At 29.3% G+C, this 14,587-nt stretch overlaps 1 protein-coding gene across 2 annotated transcripts in view; it reads right to left on the minus strand.

Annotated features, from left to right (window-relative positions):
- LOC136987783 (armadillo repeat-containing protein 8-like) overlaps positions 1-14,587 on the minus strand; it is a 51,540-nt gene that overhangs the window by 26,985 nt on the left and 9,968 nt on the right. For both annotated transcript variants that reach the window (XM_067285556.1, XM_067285547.1), the window contains exons 2-8: positions 9,992-10,065; positions 6,940-7,011; positions 6,716-6,858; positions 6,346-6,539; positions 6,108-6,188; positions 3,889-3,964; positions 2,537-2,627 (exon numbers count right to left, since the gene is read on the minus strand). In XM_067285556.1, coding sequence (XP_067141657.1) covers positions 2,537-2,627; positions 3,889-3,964; positions 6,108-6,188; positions 6,346-6,539; positions 6,716-6,858; positions 6,940-7,011; positions 9,992-10,065 — 731 coding nt within the window. The remainder of the gene's footprint in view (positions 1-2,536; positions 2,628-3,888; positions 3,965-6,107; positions 6,189-6,345; positions 6,540-6,715; positions 6,859-6,939; positions 7,012-9,991; positions 10,066-14,587) is intronic.

Raw genomic sequence — 14,587 nt, forward strand, 5'->3', positions numbered from 1 at the left:
TCCTATCAATTCCTCAAATGTTAAGATATAGCTTTAAGGAAATTTTAAACAATTTGTTAAATTGATATTGACTTTTAATTAAAGTAATAAAGTGTCAATTAACTGAAATTAATTTCTGAAATTAGTATTTCTGAAGTTAAAGTTTTAAAGTAATAACAATTGATGCCTATCTTTTGAAAGTCTGCTAGCAAGCTATCTTGTTATCAATACTACAGTTAAGTTTTATTTATTTTGATACAAATAGGAAAGCATGATTAATGAGTCACAGGCATCCAGTGCATCAAATACCTCACTATACCTATGCAAAGTACGACATTTAATGCATTAGAAACAGCATTAGCATGTTTAAAAATGTAACTTAAAGCAGATTTTTCAACTCTCACAACAAGCAACTTCTTTAAAAAAAATAACTTGTTATAAATAATTCTTACATAATTATTGTATCTTTATTTAATATTAATTTTACTATTATGTATTTTTCTTTGAATTTAAAGTAGATTGTAGGTTGCAATGTAAGATTACTGCTTGTTTTTAATAAATTAGACTTTTCATTGTCATTTCTTAGCATTCAAATGCATTAAATTCCTATACTTCAACATTTTTGACAAGACTATATATTGTTTATAACATCGTGGTGCTGACCTGGCTTACCAGCTTAGAGGTATGAAGGAGTACTTGTCAAGAGTTGCAATTTGGCACAGAGTATTAGGTGCCCAAACCATGCGTGCATAAAAAAAAACCAGATTTATAGGTAATCAGGGGACAAGAACCGAGTCAAAATAAAATACAAAATGGTGACACTCTCTCTACAAACAGGCACTTGTGCAAGATTTGCACATGTGTTGCTTGTTAGGAAATTGGAAATGCAAACATTGCAAAATCAAATTTTGGCAAACAAATCTTTGAAAAAACCCATTTACCTGTCCCGTGTTATTCCTGACATATCTCTGGAAGTGATGTGCTGATCTTGACAGGTTGACCCAAAATATCTCGTTTCAGCATTGGAACATTTTTGAAACTAGATGGCACTAGTCGTCATAATTTTATATTAAAACTAACTTACAAAATAATTTTTTTCTTTTTACATTTCTTAATATATATATTTTGTTTGTGCAAAGTAAAAAAATAATTTCGGATGATACAATATCCATGATTGCATTATATTTATCTGTCGTATCACCCACACCGGTAACAGGTTCCAGGTACATGATAGACATATCCATTCCAAACACTCACAATGTACAAAACACATGCATTGAAAAAGTCAGCAAGTACACAGAACTTGCCCAGGAAATAAGGTATCTGTGGAGGATGGATAGGGTGCTTATTGTACCTGTTGTTATCTCCTTTATAGGTGTATACCACACACACTACACAAAAGCTTGGGCATATTACAATTGAATAGAAATAGATACATCAACTACAGAAAGCCACTATATAGAATACATGTCATATTATGAGGAAATTCCTGAATACAGACACACATTAATACACTTTAATTTTTGTTTTGGTTACTATGCCTTGACTTTGGTCCAGCATAGTACACAGTCACCGGTGTTAACTGAGTATATCTCACATAATAATAATAATCACAGAGCCCAAACGGTTAGGAGTTGAAAGTTGAAATTTGGTACACAGTTAGGGTATGTCACACAAATGTACACTAAGAAGGGATTTTTCGAAATTCTCCCTCTGATGGGAGAGGGAAAGGAATAAGGCTTATACTAAATAACTCAGCTTCTACTGTACTATTTTAGATGCAATTTTTTATTTTTAACTGCATTTTAGTAGGGTACCACATGGGGATGAAAGAAGTGTATTCCTTAACAATGGAAGTGTTAAAAGGAAGATTTACAGGCGCAGATGCAGTTTCTTGCGTTTTTGCGGGAAATCAAACATTTTTAGACCCATCTAAAAAGTCTCTAATTAGTCTGGAAACAGGGGACCTAATTCTTGCATTCTGTGAAAACGGGTAAGATTGGCTATAATGTAATAATCTTAACCTTTGCTAATGCTACTTTTTGCCGAGCAACGCCGGGCTTATCTGCTAGTTTATTCATAACCAGATTTCAATAAATGGAACTGAATTTTTCCTGCACAAATTTCTATAGTTTAATTAATATAGCTATTAGTACCATCTTAATTTTATTCCTTATGGAAACATGTAACAAATAATAGATAAGGCTTGAGCAGCAGAGATACAAAAATGGGAATGAAATAAATCTAAACCATCTTCAGAAAGATTGTGAAAGTCAAAATTAGTTCTGATCATACAGGAAACTATTGCTCTTCACAATAAATATATTAACAATCATTTTATAAATTATTTGATTTTTAGCAATATAAAATAAAAATAACACAATATGAATTTTCAAAAAGCATTTAGATTATTATCATTTATCATAGTAAACAGGTTATTCAAATTATTTGAATCAATCAAAAAAATGAACTTCAAACAGTTAAATTATATAATATAAAATATTTTTTTAAAATTTTAAAAATTATTCACTATTTTATTGTGCATTAAATTTCATACCATTTAGCTGAAGCCAACTGCATTTCTGTTGACTTGTCTCTGGCCATAAGCATAACCAACATATCAGGAATAGGTTTTCCTCCATAACTGCCTAAAATTATAATATGAATAAGCATATAAAATCTATTGTACAGTACAAGTCATTTAATGCGCACAAATAATTTTTAATTTTTCAGAATAAAATTAAGAGAAAGAAACATTATCTAAATTCGTTTATGATTGAAATAAGATATAGATTAAAATGAAATCAGCAAGAGAAGCTGGAAAAATTTATAAATCAATGATGATAAAAAAAAATTACATTCTTAAAAATGTAATTAATTCAAGAAATTCCATTGCATTTGTGGAAATTATTAATAAATAATTCTATTCTTAAGAAATAATAATTACTATAAATTGGTGAATAAAAAATCTGTTATTTTAGATATAAAAATAGTTATTTTAATATTACATATACAGTTGAGTTTCGCATAAGTTTACACTCGGATAACTCGACACCATCGGTTAAGTAGTCACTTTTCTGTGGTCCCGGCCGACTTATATAGGCATTAATGTTAAAAAACTCCGGTTTACTCGACACCATTTAACTCGTCACCACTGGATAAGTCGACATATTTTTGCTGTCCCACACTCCTATAAGTCGTCACCCCCTTCTGAAAAAATGAATTCACTCTGCACATGTGGTGCAAACTCATTTTTTTCAGGAGGGGGAGTCAATTTATTTATTTATAATTGATTTATTAATATATATATATACATATTAATAAAAATGCCTTAACATTTTATGTATAAAATAATAACAGATAAACAAAAAGAAAATATACAATCTACATCAATGTCACACTAGAATCCAATTTTGCATTTTCTCACGCTAGAGGCATTAAGAATCCTTAGACGTTACTTGCCAACAATTGACAATTGTGATGATGATGTTTTCAAGGCATTCGTGATCGTTGAAAAAGAAAGTCGAGACAGTTAAGTGCTCAAAACAAACAATACTGAACAAATTTTTCAGTTTTTCATCCACAGAGTAATTGTAAATGGAAGACCCAATGTATTGTAAGCCTATACCACTGTTTAACGCACTACTGTATTTTATTAATTGTAGTTTTTTCCAACTTCGCTTTAGTTGTCACATCAGATAACTCAACACATTTCCACTTCCCCTTGGGTGTCGACTTATGCGGAGTCGACTATAATATAGAAATATTCTTTGTATTTTTTATAATCAAATTTTTTTTGAATTTATGCTGAAAACAAGTAGGAAAAAAACTCTCTAATTTAATCATTTTTAATAATTAATTAAATATTGGCTTAAAGAAATGAATTTTTAGAATAAAATTCTTACTTACATGTGGCAATGATTGAAGACACTTTTTTATTTTGATAACACATCTGAGCTAAACATCGCAAACTTGGTAACTGAACCTATAAACAGATATAAACATTTATTTATATCTAGTTTTACTCCATGAATATTCCACTATTATAAATAGTTTTAATTGTTACACATTTCACATAGTGCAAAACTTGTAATATTAATGTATTTATGTACATTAATTATAACACAGGATTAACATACTTTAATGTGTTTCTTTATATGATTTTGCAAACTGAATGCAGGAATCAAAGAGACCATTGAATCCAAAATGTATTGTATGAGAGTTAGCCCAAAAATAATGCATGTTGAATATGTTTTCCCTGCTCCACAGATATGCACTGTTCTTGATTTACATATTAGTAGCAAACTTTCCTAAACATGTCAGGCTACTTCAGTGGCCTTCTGTAGAAATGGGTCTGTAGAAGTGGACAACAAAAGTGCTTCAAGTTTCACTGCTAGACAAAAGATCATACCTTAAAACATCAACTTTGTGGAAATATGCCCATGCAATTTCTTGAACTGCTGCAAGAAATGTGTGCTGACTGTACAGCAGATTGTAGCTTCATTGGGTTAACTTGAAATATTCCCAATATTTCAAGTTAACCCAATGAAGACAAATATAAAACAAATGGGCATCATGGCATATGATTATGAAGATCTTATTGCCACAGATCATGTTCGTATTGGCTTTGCAGCAAGTGGGGATTGTTACCATATATTTCCGCAGATAAGACGATAGTTGAATCATAAAAAAAGGCCCCCAAAATCTGAGGTTGTCTTATAGGACAGATACAGGAAAAAAAAAAATTAGATTGAAATTTATATAAATTAAAGCCATTATAAAAAAACAGACAAACCGTAATTATTTACTAGTAGAGAGTAAGGTATGTTGTAGCCCATAGGATGTTTTTGTGAATAGTCAAGGTCATTACCCGAATGCCCGAATCAGTGCGAATGTTTGCAACAATCACAAGGCAAAAAATAAAATTTGTTTATTTGAAAAATTGCAAATAGGATATAATTCCATATACGCTATACAGTATTATTATCCAGATGATAATCACTGATCTAAACTAAATTCATAGGCTGTTGATAGTTTGGGGTCGTCTTATCTGCAGAAATATACAGTATGTAACATTTCTGTGATAAAGTTGTAACAGAAAATTAAAACTGACCAAAATCAAACTGGCAAGTTGATTTTTTGTGATAATACAAACTTCATGTAATGTGGTCTGTGATTACAAATGAAAAGTATTCTTTCTTCTAGTCTATAGTTTAGATATGAATCCACCTAATAAAAACCTGTTTCCCAAGCTGAAGAAGCCAAACTAACTAACATCTTCCAATTTAAAATTATTGAATGCAGCTGTAAACCAATGCATTTGGATAGCTTAACTTTACAAAATAATTAAATGGCATTCAATAACTATCATAACATGGAGAAGCAGTTAAACATCTCCAAGGGGGCCTGGAGATATTAGGGGATATTGAATATTGTTAGTATAGTAAAGTTGACAAATAAAATGATTGTAAATTGCATTGCTTAGTGCCTTATTTCTTTGAATAATCCTCATATATGTATCAAAGATTAAAAAGCATTAAGAACTTCAGTTTTGCATTGAACAAGGCTCGATTGAAAAAAAACTTTTAATATATACTTCCAAATTTTAAATTAATGTTTTTAAAATATTTGTTCCTATTCTATCCGTTAATAAACATATAACTAATTTGAAATTTATATAATTATCTTTGCCAATCATTCATCTTTGAAATCATTTTAAGCTTAATGTTAAACTGTTCTAGATTATCCGTAATCAACATTAGACTTCTCTGCTAATTTACAATTTACATGAAAATTAAAAAGAAAACTTCCTATATTGGTTATGTTCATTCTTTCACCACATTTTCAAACATACAAAAAATATTTCTTACATGTATACCTTGTTTAAATTCATAAAACATAACTGATTAAAAATACTTTATCAATGTCATTTTTACTGTTGATGATAATTCAATATATCGCCATTAAAAAGCACAAATATTTTTTCAGCAATAACTTATAAACTGAATATAATCATTAATGTCAATGTAATTATTTGAAACAAATCATTAAATATAATTAAAATAAATTTTCTATCAATTCAATAATATGAATAAGAATGATGACATTATATATCAAAAATATTTTACCCTATATATTGAAGAACTGAGGAGAGCAGCTAATGCATCCACTGCACCATTATTACAAAGAAAATTCTGATGTTCAGAAGTCTAAAAATTTATAAACATACAGCTTTCACATTTATATTTCATCTTATATTTATTAAGTAATATTAATAAAAATTAAGAAAATCTTGTTAATTTTATTGTTAAATTTTTAAACAAAAATTTGATTAAAATTAAAATATTTATGTAAACTTTAACATACTGTGCAAGCATTTTTTAATATTGTAGTTACACATTCTCTATTAGATACACCTGTATTTGCTGCCATACCAATAAGGTGTGGTATTATTGTTTGATCACTGTACAAAACATCAACTGGAGCTAAAGAACATGTGAATATAGTTCGAAGACAACGAAGACAAGCTTCAACATAAGGAGCATGATTCTGAGCAAGTCCTAGAATATTCAATAAATAAAAAATTATTTCATTTTGGATTCTTAGATAAATGTATACTGTATATTTTGATAGTGTTTTACAAATTCCAACAATAGAATTAAAAAAAAACAGATTTAAAATAAATAATAAGAATATTGATTTATTATTATTAATCAAAAATATTCAATTTTATTACCTCTTAAAAGAACTGGAATAATTCCAGCATCAATCAGAGATTTAACGTGATCATCTGTACCTTTTACAAGACTACCTATGGTTACTACTGTTTCAACCATAAGTTCTGTTGTAGATGATTCATCACCTAAAATATTTAATAACCTGAAAAAAATTTTTAAAGCAAAATAAATAAAATGAAAAATTTTATTTATTTTGCTTTAAAAATTATTATTATTTTCATACCTTGGAAGAACACCCAACTTAATAACTAACCCTTTCTGTCTATTGCTGCCAATTACGGAGTTTTTCAATTGTCTATAAAAAAATTTATATATTAATTATACAAATTATTTAATACTTATTGTGCATAATATAAATATTTATATAATTTACAACTTTTTTCTTATATTGACTACATAAATTGATAGCAGACTATTAAATATAAATACTTTTAGGCAGAATTTTTCAACTAACTTTGTGTAAAATCTTATAATAGAAAGTAAGTACAAAAACTGTAATAATTTATAATAAATTAAAAAGTTAACACAGTTTATTATAAACTAAATGTCGAATCAAATATTTTAATTAAGTTTGTTTTTACAAATAATGCAAAATATCTAAAACTTGTATCTTATTTGTTTAAAAAGTATTAACAAATACATACATAAAACTTAAAAATTTTTTCACAATCTTTTCCAAAAAATAATTTGTATACTTGAAAATCAATTATGCATTTAATTAATTGAATATAAAATTTCCAATAATTTTAAATAAACATATTAAACTTATCTATAATAGTAGAATAATAATAGTATTATCTATAATTGGTAGTATATTTACTATGCAAATATTCATATCTGGCAATCAAACCAGAAAACTTTTAATCACATTGTAAACTTCTTTATAGTTTGTTTTGTAATGCCCAATCGCTCTGTTGTTCTCATTCCCAATGCCCTAATCAGTTATAAATACTTACTACGGGAATAGTTGTATCTGACAAAACATGATAGAAAACATTATATGAGTTATTTCGTAGATGGTACTTATTGTTCAGTTACCAACTATATGATGATTTGTAGCTGATAGTCAATGTGTTAATCATTTTAAAGCCATTTGTAATCTTCGTCTATATTTTTAAATTTTGCATAATTGTCATTTTAGTAATTTTTTTATATATTCATATTTTATATTTTGATTTTAGTTTTTATTAAACCAATTATTATTTTTGTTGTATTGGGAAGACATCTTCAGTTTCTTGTAAACTTTACTTATGTAATGAATGAATGACTAAATACTGTAGGCTTATGTGCAGTTTTAGAAACAATACACCATTACCACCATTTAATGTGTATGCTTGACTTATGACAGGCATTCTGGAATGAAACAGTCATAAATTAGGGACATCTGTATAGTATATTCTTGAAACTTTTATGAGAGACCATTCACATGTAGTTTGTATCCATCTAACAGTTTCTTGATATCAGTAAATACGTTACTGTGAAAGACCAAAATTAGAGAATGTCGATATTCTCCAGTGAAAGACTGAATATTTGGTTATATTATTAATATTATACATTCGAACAATCGCTGGTGTATGTCGACAAGCACAGATAAGCTTTGGTGGAGGTCAAAACAACACCTGAGAAGCTGGTGCCCCAGCTATATTGCATTTAGATAATGGTAGGGAATTCTGTAATCAAGTTATATCCAAACTATGCACTATGTGGAAAGATGTTAAGATAGGTCATGGAAAGCCTTGTCATAGTCAAACAGAAGGCTCAGTTGAAAGGGTCAATCGAGATATACAGAATATGTTAACTGTATGGATGAACAATAACGATACAAATAAATGGTCTGACAGTTTGCCCTTTGTACAATTTGCCAAGAACACTACATATTATGAAGGACTACACCAAAGTCCTTATGAAGCCATGTTTGGCATTAAATCAAAAAGAGGCATAGCATCGTCATCTTTGCCTGGCAAACAAATCGCAAATATTGAAACCAAAAAACAGCTCGAAGAAATTGTTAATAACTTTTGAAGAAAATTTGAGCAGTGGCCATAACGAATACCATATTTCAAACGAAAATATTGAAGAGGAGCTGCAACCTACCATGTCTTTGTATCAAGTCCTGACTAAACAACACAAAGTTATTTCTATAAAAAGAGCAGCTACGAAAGAGAATCTTCTACTGCAAGCAACGAAAATGTAACTAAACCTCAAAAAAAAAAAAAAAAAAAAAAAAAAAAAAAAAAAAAAAAAAAAAAAAAAAAACCCTTCTGCTCAAATTGGTGATACCATAGGAATACAAGTTCCTGATGTCGACCATGGCCGTACAGATGCCCAAAATGTGTTGGCGATTGTTGTTGGAATAGAAACTCCAACTTTTATAAATTAGCAAACAAAAATGGTACTCTCAAGCAGCTTTATACCCATAATCAGTTCATAATTTGTAAAGAGAAGTTACTTTCCATAGATGAGATTTCTTTTCAAGAAATATCGCTGAGAGAAGCAGCTGCAGCTAATTTGAAAAGTGGAGGGCAAGGCTATACACGCTGTCATTGCAAAAAGAAGCGTTCCACAAATGAATGCAGTTGTAAAAGTAAGGGACTCTTGTGCGATTCAAACTGCCATAACAGTTTAAATTGTTGCAATAAATAAGATTGTATAACTTATAATATAATTTATGTGTAAGTTTATTATTGTATTATTTTCTTTAATGATTTAGAATGTACTGTTCGTTTTAGGTTCAACAGTTTATTTACATGTGCTATTACATAAGCTTTCTCCTATTTTGACATATTAAAAAGTTGCATTTTCGTCTTAACATAATAAAAATATTTTTATTCAGCATTCACCATCAGTGCATGTTGAATGTTGACATTTGCCAGTGTAAGTGAGAAATAATGATATTTAGCAAATATTTCGTACATACATGAAACGACTGTGTGAATGCAACATTCACCAGAGAATGTCGACATTTGCCTGATATCAGTCATTCACAGTAACAAATGTATTGCACATTAAATGGCATTATCTATCAATAAAATTTTATACTATTACAGCATGTTCATTATTCTAATAGTTTATCCTAAAGATTAATTATAAATTAATTTTCAGCAATATGATCTGATAATGCAATCTATGATATGATTTCACATAAAATACAATAGCATTAAATGTCATCAGCTAATTAGTAGTAGTAATATTTTTTGAATACTAATTTAGTAGTAATGTTAAAGCAAACTTTAATATTTACTAAAAAATACCTAACAATAGTTTCAATAGCTTACATGACAGCATTTAAACATGTTTCTGGATCTGAAGAATATAAAGGATCCAAATAAAGTCTGTTGCTCTCAACCTCCTTTAAGAAAAAGAAAAATCTTAAGTATATAATATCAGTATTCATAAAGTAAAACAAAACATTAAAAATAAGAATAAAATTAAAAAGCATCTTTCCATAAGCACTAAACACAAAACCAATATCCAGTAGAAACTACAAAAATCTAGAAAAGTGCTTTCACCTGTGTTAAATGGTCATAGTCAGGCTAAAAGACTTTTCCAGTTCGAATGGAGCTGTTAAAACAGTTTGAAAAGAATTTTTCAAGATTGGTGTTTCCCATCCACATGTTAAAAGGGGGCAATGTAAGAGAGAATAGAGATGGTTGTAAGACTAAATGTCATAGAATGACTGCTATGTAGAGGGGATAGAGTCTACTTCTTTAAATATCACGGCTGAACCATTAGATTTCCAGTAAGATATGAATACACAAAATTAATGAACGTTTTCGATCTTAACCAAGATCTGCTTTAGGTTTTTGAATCACTATCATTCCAAATATGGAATGCCAAGAATTTTGAACATTTTAAATACAAATTAATTTTAACTGGAGATGCTCTTCACATGTGTATCACCATGCATACGATATCGCATTGCTGTCTTTGAAATTTATACAATTCCCTGACCTGTCAGGGAATTGTATAAATTTCAAATGCATGTGAAGAGCATCTCAGTAATAATTACATATTATTCCCATAAAGATGTGCTCCTGCATTAATATACAGATATGGGGGACTTTTGTCTATACATTAATTCTAGTACATTATTTCAAATCTTTGTTCTTAATTCTATACTGGTTAAAATTCATTTGTATTTAAAACATTCAAAATCTTGACATTCCATATTTGGAATGATAGTGATCCAAAAACCTGAAGCAGATCTTGGTTAAGATCGAAAACATTCGTTAATTTTGTGCATTTGTATCTTACTGGAAATCTAAAGATTTAGCAGTGATCTTTATATGTACCAATATTTACTCTAAGGGTTCTACCTCTTTAAAACTGATAGCCACATTAATTTTACTGTCTTTGTAAATTTCTAACTGTTCTAAATATTTAAGCCATTCCTTGTGGGAGGTGTAATGAGGTGGGACCCTCCTACCAGTACATCACACCAACTATAAAGAACAGTTTAAATATTTAGAACAGTTAGAAATTTACAAAAGGCACTAGAATAAACATGGCTATTAATTTTAAAGAGGTAGACTCCATCTCCCTGCATGGAAATCACTATGCCTTTTAGTCTTACAACCATTTCCCATCTCTCTTAAGTTACCCCTTTTTAGCATGTGGATGGCAAACACCAATCCTGAAAAATAATTCTTTTAGAACCATATTTTTTAACAGCTCCATTCAAACTGCAAAGGTCTTTCAGGCCTGACAATGACCATTTAACAATTTAACACGGATGAAAAGTTTGCTTTTGTAGATTTTTGTAGTTCTACTGAATATTGGCCTAATTAAATATACCCAGTTTGAGTTATTGAATTTATCTTTCTATATTAAATTATAATTTTTATTATATTTACAAGTAGCAGCACCTATAACTAGACAACAAATTAATATTTATTAAAATTAATTTTGAAAATACAGTAGAGCATCGATTATCCGACTCAATTGGGGACTGGGATTGGTTGGATAACTGAAAAGTCGGATAACCAAAAAGTATGAAAAAATACATTATTAGTATAGTGTATTAGGCCTGGTTTAAATACTAGCCTCCCTTTCATGGTCAAGCCAGTGCTGCCAGCTAAAACATGCAAAAATTTAACAAAAATAATATTAAAGTAGCCAAGACATAACCAAATATTGTAGCACCACATCACTAGCGGACATTTGAATTTGCCGACTAGAACGCGGTCGGTTAACCAATAAGTCGGTTAATCGGGGGTCGGATAATCGATGCTCTACTGTAATTGAAATTTACTGTTTTAATGTTTGAAACTTTTTAAATTATTATTCCAATTATTTTTATACAGCTAATAAATAGATAAATATAAATAATAATAAACAAAAACTTTTTATATCTTAAATGATAAAATTTTAAACAAAATATCTTATTGAAATTTTGTTTTCACTTTATACATATTGAACTCAATCCCAAATGTTAGATATTTTTTTGTTTGTTCTAAGCTAGAGGACTTTAATGAGTAAACATATTGATGACAATGAATTTTCATATTTAAGAAAAAAAATGACAAAACATTTTGTCTCATAAGGTCAGAATATCAACCACATTGTCCCAAAATGATAGAATATTGTACTTTTAAGCTCATCTACACAATTAGTTTTTCACTAAATGACCTTTACTCCTGATGACTGCCTGACATGGTGCATTCTATCTATGCCTGCACAAGGTGGCATTTCTGAAGGAAAAAAATTGTCCCATACAGCCTAAATTGTCAAGAACATGATCTGAAGATCATCTTTTGTTCTTGGCAGAGATTTTAGCTTCCGAATTGTTTTCTTCATATCTAATAAAACTGTTTCTATTGGTCAGGTGAGTTACCTGGCCACAGAAAATATTAATGCTCATGTTTTGCATCCAGGTTTTGGTACTTCCAGAAATGTGAGCAAGATGCATGATTGTGTAGGAAAACAAATGGGTTATCCTGAAAGAGGTTCTCCACAGAAGGCAATAGTACAATTTCCAGAATAGTCTAATACAGGGATGGGCAACATGCGGCCCGCATTCATATATTTTGCGGCCCACGACACATAAAATGTGAATAAATATATCAATTTCCCAGCTCAAGGAAGTATGCAACAAAATTCAAATGTTATTTTTACAACTTATGTATGTGAATAGTTTTTCCCGCAATGAATTTAGTAATGATTAAAACAAGAAATCAGCTAACAGACACATCAAAACTAATTTAAAACTAGCAGTGACGAATATTTAACCAAATATTTCCAATATATTACATTTACATCAGTTCCAGAAGCTAAATTAAGTATACCTATGCTAATTTATAATTATATACGAATAAATAATTCTGATTTACCAACATTTTTTTTCTCTTTCTCTTGTATGTGGCCCGCATCAGTTCAAAAGTCTTAAAATGCGGCCTTTACATAGAAAAAGGTTGCCCATCCCTGGTCTAATACATTGTTGAATCTGTCCAGCTGTTCAGAAATATCTCCCATATCTTTGGAAGTCATGTAATCCTATACCATACAACCAGCTGTGTGTTTAACTTTCGCAGAAAGCATTTTTACTCCTATCCTGTTTTCTCCAGACATGACCATGTTCATCAACTGGTAGGCTATATGGAATGTGTTCTCATCACTGAACACAAAATTCTAAAGGTTTTCTGATGTACTCTTCGGCCATTCCACATGATGCCTTAGTTGTATAGCAATTAGTAATGGATTCTTTTGGGTACTGTAGACCAGTTTCAAGCTCCTGTAATCTACAACAGATGATCTAATAATCAAAATATTTTTTCCTTCCATAAGATGCTGTAATCCATCATAAATTAATACTAAAATGTTGTTTCTGATAAAGGAATTGAAAATGCTATCTCCTTTTGCCATTGTGATTTGAGGATGACCTCTTTCATTAACAGATCCTGACACATCTATTTTGTCTATTTTCTGAAATGACTTTAGATACACTCCCTTGAAATGTAAATACCTAATTCTTTTATTATAATATTCTATCTTATCTTCTTTATGACAAATAATAATTTGCTTTTTAAGTATAGCAGGCAGGGTCTGACTATCTCATCTTCACTGCTTAAAAATCTCTCTCATTGGTATTACACACCATGTGGAAGTATGCAATCATGGTCTATTATTGGTTGGTTCTCTTCTACAACACACAAGAATATTGTAGGTTTATACAAATTAGTCTAGAAATTACCAGTGAGCATATTCTATCATTTTGAGATAACTTTGTTAATAATCTATCATTATGAGATAACAGATGTTCATGTTATTTTTTAAATAACAAAAATAATCATTATAATTCTTGATATGAAATTGGCATCATCCTATCACTTGGAAAAAACAATAGAAATTTCTGTTGCAAGCATAATATCTAACAAATTCTCCAACCTCCATCTTAACATTCAGAATTAGTTTATTGTTTTGGGACTGAATTGTAAATATAAATTTTGTTTTATCAAAATTGCATAAATTAGTAACAAGAGCACCAAAAACAAAATATTGCTCATTTTCAATCTTTACCATAAATAATGTTTTAATGAAACTGACTGATGTAAATATATATACACTTATAACACTTGTTTTGTTAAAATGGTATTTATCATGGTATTGCATATTTAAAATGGTATTTATGAGAAGAAAAAAGAGAGAATAGAGTTTACACATTTGTTATTTCTGTGAATGTGATTTAATTCATTAGTCATTTTATATAAATATAACTAAAATACTATGAACTAAAATATTGTATATACAACAAGTGATTACTTATTTTGAGATGTCACAATGCTGGGCTGAAATTTTTAATCATATTTTTAATTAATTTAATTTAAAACATATGCTCTCCAACTCAAATTAGTAGTATCTTGTCCCTGTACATC

The sequence above is a fragment of the Centruroides vittatus genome, unplaced genomic scaffold, assembly GCF_030686945.1.
Source record: "Centruroides vittatus isolate TY-2023 unplaced genomic scaffold, ASM3068694v2 contig_1229, whole genome shotgun sequence".
NCBI classification, from domain to species: domain Eukaryota; kingdom Metazoa; phylum Arthropoda; class Arachnida; order Scorpiones; family Buthidae; genus Centruroides; species Centruroides vittatus.